The 6148-nt window shown below is 41.5% G+C and overlaps 1 protein-coding gene across 1 annotated transcript; it reads left to right on the forward strand.

Moving 5' to 3' along the window:
- The first annotated feature begins 1125 nt into the window (after positions 1–1125).
- kcne4 (potassium voltage-gated channel, Isk-related family, member 4) lies at positions 1126–3494 on the forward strand. Its single transcript, XM_076735448.1, has 2 exons — positions 1126–1184; positions 1776–3494. The coding sequence occupies exon 2, from the start codon at positions 1815–1817 to the stop codon at positions 2358–2360; it is 546 nt and encodes a 181-aa protein (XP_076591563.1). The 5' UTR covers positions 1126–1184; positions 1776–1814; the 3' UTR covers positions 2361–3494.
- The last annotated feature ends 2654 nt before the right edge of the window (positions 3495–6148 follow it).

Consider the following 6148-nt stretch of genomic DNA (forward strand, 5'->3'; position numbering starts at 1 on the left):
CCTCCATTACGTTTATTTGAAAGTTAAAGTTACTGTTTATATAAGATTACAGTCCCAAAAATGCTCATTTGTGTAGCAGAACCTGGTTTTAACTTCTCTCCTGCTGCTTTCATGATCCTACACTGAGGTTCACTCGATAGTCCAACCCTGAGGTTGGGAACCACAGGGCTAAAAGATCAAACTGATTTTAAAGCAGATAAAAACAACTCCACCTCAAGCAGTGGTAAAATGCTAACATATTGATACATCAGTATTTATTCTGATGTGATTGTGATTGTTTATGAATGATCTAATAATGTATGTATCATATAATGTATGTATAATGGAATGTCCAATAATACATCACTTATAGGGGAAGTACATTTTGCTGATAATAGCTCTGTACTTTTACTGAAGTAGGGTTTCAAATTCAGTTGTATTGAAGTTTTTTTATATTGTCATATTGGTACATTTACTTTTGTAAAAGATATGAGTATTTCTACAGCTGGAATTTTACTGGAGATAAAAAAAAGAGAAATACTATTTCCCTGATGGATTCATGGTGTGTCTCTGCCTCTGTCTGTAGCCATTCACTGGTTTTTGCATAATTTACTTCATGGCCTTCATGTTCATTTGCAAGGAAATGGAAAAGTCTGTGTGAGAAGATGATGAGAACCTTTGTATTTTTTCCGAGATGGTTCAGAGGCTTGATGAAAAATAAGTAGACTGGTCCAGTGTGGCATTTGAACTGTACACAGGGCCATGCATCCTTATACGCTCTGACAGACTGTAATTGAGTGACGAGGATTAGTTCACATTGTATCACCAGTTTCTAAACAGTTGGCGTTCCTTCTGTATTTTTCCATCATATCCCTCGAGGCGTCTTTCTGTTGGACTCTAGAGAGGATTTAGTAATTCTTGAGTGAGTTAGCAAATTTAATATGCTCATGGGCATTTGATGATTTCATCACATCTCCCTTGATGCATGTATAATGTTAAAAGATACTTAGTTTTGTATCTTTTCAACATGGTGTCCCTTCAGGGATTCCATAGCCACAGGACTTATCTTATCATCAGTCCCCGTCACGTGACTCATGATGACGTTCCGGGGTCTGCCTATAAAGTAGTAGTGCTGCCAAACTCCAGAGGAGCTGCAGGAGTACACAGGCGCTGAAGTTTCAAAAGAGACTTGGCTCTGCGGTTTGGTGAGTGGGCACTTTGTGACTTTTTTGTTTATAGCCGGTCCGTTCAGTTTCATATGAACTAAATCACTTTGTGTAGACTTCTGGTAACTTTTTTTTTTTTTTTTTTTTTTTTTGTTATGACTAGAAAATGTTTTTTGTCAAGACAAAAAGTGCAGAAATGCCAAAGTAAAAGATAATGGAAGTACAAAAATAAAAATAAATGTGTTTTTATGAGGAGTTATTTATTTATTTCAGTGTCTTGATGGAAACTTTAGAAGATACTTTAAAGTTGCAAAAATGCAATGAACCACAAACTGTATGATCTGAATGTAATTGTCAAGCGTCGATTACTACTTTTTCCTCTTTTTTCTGCGTTATCTTTGTTTCCCATGGAATTGGCCATGCCAGTCAATTACAAGTGAACATTTTTGTCCATACTGTCATAGATGTGGGTATTCAGTGACTCTAGAAATGTTTTTTCATAGTTTTTCATCACTTTGTAATCACTTGTGCTTCAGAACTTCCCTCATTGGAAACTTATCCTTGTGCGTAAAGTGTGCGTAAAGGTGAAAAACCCTCATATTTACAGATATATTCTTGTGTCTTTTTCAGTGCACTTTTTAGATCTTCTGCGTAGCCTACACAGAAACAATGGAGCACCTGAAAAACTTTACAGCATCACCCAAACGCCTCTTCCTGCACACACAGAGCACCGCGGAGACTCCGGCGGACAAAAGCGATGACAACGCGTACCTGTACATATTAATAGTCATGTCTTTCTACGGAGTCTTCCTCTGTGGCATAATGCTGGGCTACTTCCGCTCCAAAAGGAGAGAGAAGAGGAGGATCAACATTTTCACTCGCCTTGTGCACGAGGAGGAGCAGCGGGAGTGGGGTGCGCTGCCCAAGAAACACAGTCTCACCTTTCCCGTGGCTGTGTCGGGCCTGCAGTCGGTGCAGGTGTCCCTGCCTTTCTGCGGTAACCACGGCAACCACTTTGGACATCTCCAGCACGAGGTCGTGCTGCCCTCTCCTCTGGCGTGCGCGCTGTGCACGGAGCAGAGCAGCATCAGCTCCCTGTGTTCCTCCGCAGACACGCGCTTCGCCATAGAGGAGGAGTCGGACAGCGGCACGGCGGAGGAGCCGGAGGAGAACACGAAGGGAGGACACGAGAACAGCGGAGATGACTCGGGCTGAGTTGCCCCAAGAAAAACTGAATTTTACCGTTCACGGTCACCAAGAGGAGGAACATAACCTGGAGAACAGACCAGAAGGTTCTCAGTCTTCATGTCACAGAGGCCCAAACAGCCCGACCACCAGCAGCAACGCTTCAAGCGTCTATTTGCCACAAAACTGTCCAGACCAAAATGATCCATGATATGATATCCATAGAAGGACTGGAAAAATAGTCAGTTAGTCAGTAAATAGCTGAGTGTAGAGGGGGGCACTGGGCCACAGTAGTATTTGTTTGATGTGTTTTGAACTGATTTCAAACATTTTTGCTTGATCTCTGCTCTCTATATTTACCACAGAGGGACACATTTTGACTCAATGCCACACCTCACCATGCCCAGACAGTAATAGGGAGAGTGAAACACATGACTGAATGGTCATTTATATGGCATATGTTGGGATAACTTATAGAGAGTGATGTAATTATTCACCTCATCTCAATTCAACTTTATTTAGCCCTGCAAGGGTCGTTGTGTGCAGCAGCTCCCCACACAGGTCAATATACACAAATTAAATAAGAGAAGAAGGAAAGACACACTGACAACAACAAAGCTAAAGCAGTTAAAAGATACATGTTGGAATCATGAATAAATACATATAAAGAAATTACCAAATATATCTAAAAGCAGTAATGAATCTTTAAAAATGGGCTACACCCAGTGGAAATAGAGCACTATTTACTATCATACTGTGTTGTTTCATTGTATCACTATGACTTTGCCTCATTTGGCGGTGACCCCCCTGCTGGAGCCCCTCATGACGCCACATTGAGAAGCAGTGCACTGGTTTGGAGTGATGAGTCACCCTGCAGGGGACTGAGTGTCAGACTGGCTTTTTGGCTGTTTGGACTGAACTTGACTCGGACTTGCCGACACGGTCTCGAGCATTGTAACGTACCTGGAACCCACTTGAAAGATTGTCTGAAACGAAGAGTTATTTGTTGTAGCTTCATGATCAGCACTGTTCATACACAGTCCGTGATGTAGGTTTACTTGATGAAAGCAATGCACTGTACATATGGTTTGTCTTTTTTCCACTTCATGAGGCCTAATTTAAGACAGATTCTTTGTAGCGTTTCTGAAAAAATAAATGCTGACCAAAATGAGCCCAGTTCTCTTCTTCTGTTGTGCTATGACGTTTCACCAGTGGAGGACACTCTTGTAGTGCTTTCTAATAGTGTTGCTTCTAAAAAATAAGGAAGATGAAAGGGAGAGAGTGACTCTATTATTATCATGTTATTTTTAGAGCTAGCCTACATTAGATTAGTAGAAGAATGCAGAATGGGGCAGATAAGAACTGAATCAGTCCTTCCAACGCACCATAACTCACCTTTTTTTTTTAGCTTGTGTCCTCAATTAAATCTGTCTCTGACCCTCTATTTCTTACACAGAGACACTGCAGACTGTGTCCCAATTATTCCAATTATGCTCCTACGCCTAAAACTGACACTGCGCAAATTTTTGGTGGTAATTAAGGAGCCTGACAGAAAGGAAAATGTTTATTTGTTCATTTAGTAGTATTACTCCATTGGTGTGGAGGTTTATGGTCCTGCAAAATACACTTTAAGGGATCTCAGAGTCCATTAAAACACCCATCAGACTGTCACATCATCACAAAACTGTCCCTGAGGTGTTTGTCTCCTTTCAATGAACAGGTTTCCCTGTCTGAAGATATAAAACCTGGCAAAAACAACCAGGAGGCAGCTGCAAGTTTTCTGTTTCTCCAAAGCAACGCTCTTTTGTGTTTTCTCTCTGCTGCGTCACTCAACCCTGCCTCTCTCTCACACACACACACACACATACACCCACATTGACACACAAACACAGGCTATCAGCAGCATTGCAGGCCCTCAGTCCCACAACTCACTGCAATGACAGCTCGCCACACGAACATAAGGAACAATAATGGCCAGAGGGAATACACACATAGATTTTATGACGCACATGCATTGACAGTGTGTGCATCTGGAAGGGCCTGGCTTGGCTGTGCGTGTGCGTGTGCATGTGCGTGTGCGTGTGCGTGTGCGTGTGCGTGCCTCTTCCTCCTCTTTCATTCAGGCATTTTCAATTTAGTGCCATTGTAAATAAATCTTTGTGAACTGAAAGGACTCTGAGCATCATTAGGCCCAACAGCTGGCAGGAAATCAGCTACATTGTCACACAATACTTATTTATGTGTCTTTACTTTGAGAGACTTTATCCTTATTTAACCTACTTTCTGTCAGATACTGTACTCAGAATTTCTCATTTTAAGGATGAGTTTAACAGGAACTAGCTTATCTGTGTATTAGTATACAGTGCCCATCAAAGGTACTGGTGTGCCTCTTGCCATCTCTTCATGATGGATTCTACTATACTCAGATGCTCAGTAACTTTTTTGCTTCCATCCACTCCATTGTGCCTTTCAATCACCTTTTTGCAGAGTTGCTTGGTGCCTCGTTTTTGTGGTGGAGGCCATGGTGCTGAGGAAAGGTCAGACTTTCCAAATGTGACTCAAAAATCAGTTGTCTGCACCTGTGGTGGTTAAAGGAGGTAAATCCTTGTGCAAACATGCAGTTAGTATTAATGTTTGTAATAGATCTGGATTACTTTGTAGAGATCTCTTTTCACCTTGACAAAAAACACTTGTTTGGAATAATTTATAGGCACTGCAAGTGTAAGGAATAAACATGCTAAACTTGCTATATAACAAAAAAAAATACATGCAGCTAATGTTTAAAAAGTCTGAATTGTCTTCTCTGTGCCTGCAGAGAGATCACATGTGTGTGAACTGATGCAAAAAGAAGAGCTCAAGAGGGAGGCGGAAGTATTTATGCGTCTCTCCATCGCTGTCTTCCTGTCTTCCGGACAGCTTGACTCAGATACTTACTTGTTGAAGCATTTGCAATCTTATTTCCTCCACAACATAAACACCCCACTGAATAATTCATGTACAACAAACACACACGACCACACAGTGAACCATTCATTTATTATCAACAAGGAAGTTGTGGGGGATGCACTGCTGTGTCTCCAGCGAGGAGCAGGAAAAATATGTAGAAGCTGCATTGTCCTCTTTTATGGTGCCACAGCAGCTGTGTGTGTGTGTGTGTGTGAACGTATGAGAGAGACAGTGGGACAGAATGCAAGGGAGCTTTTCTCAGGAAAAAGAACGAGTAAGAGTAAGCAGGGTGAGAATGAGAAGCAGATGTGATGCACGCAGCGTCTCCTGCACTGTGAAGCAGGATGTTTGTCATTAGTGTCCCCCTGTGGGACTCAATGGTGGGGCCTGTGTCCTGCCTCAGGCCTCACACATACACACCATGAATGAGTCTGGAAATGAGCCACTTCGAACGCACCATCTTTCTGCCTGTTTCCATTCTCACCCCCTCCCTCCGCATTAAACTTATTCATTAAGTTGAACTTTCATCAGAAAGTGTAATTTCACTAAACTTTTAAGCTGCACTAATCAATATTTTACGTGAATGGATCAACTGACTATATGTCATGTGAAAGGGGTCATTTCTCTCATTGGCATTGCTTCCAGCACATCATTCCTCAAGTCACAAGAAGCGCTGCTCCAAATAAATGCCAGTTTTGGTCCTTGTCTAACTCGTTATCAATCTGAACTTGTGATTTTCATCTTATTGTAGAGTTCTGAGAACAAGGAGCCAGAAAAGAAGTAATGCAATTTTAAAGTCGCATGAGCTAAATATTTTTACATTAACAACGGATTAAATTATCTAATGTAATGATCAAATGTATAGTGCATAG

The sequence above is a fragment of the Chaetodon auriga genome, chromosome 7, assembly GCF_051107435.1.
Source record: "Chaetodon auriga isolate fChaAug3 chromosome 7, fChaAug3.hap1, whole genome shotgun sequence".
Taxonomy (NCBI): Eukaryota; Metazoa; Chordata; class Actinopteri; order Chaetodontiformes; family Chaetodontidae; genus Chaetodon; species Chaetodon auriga.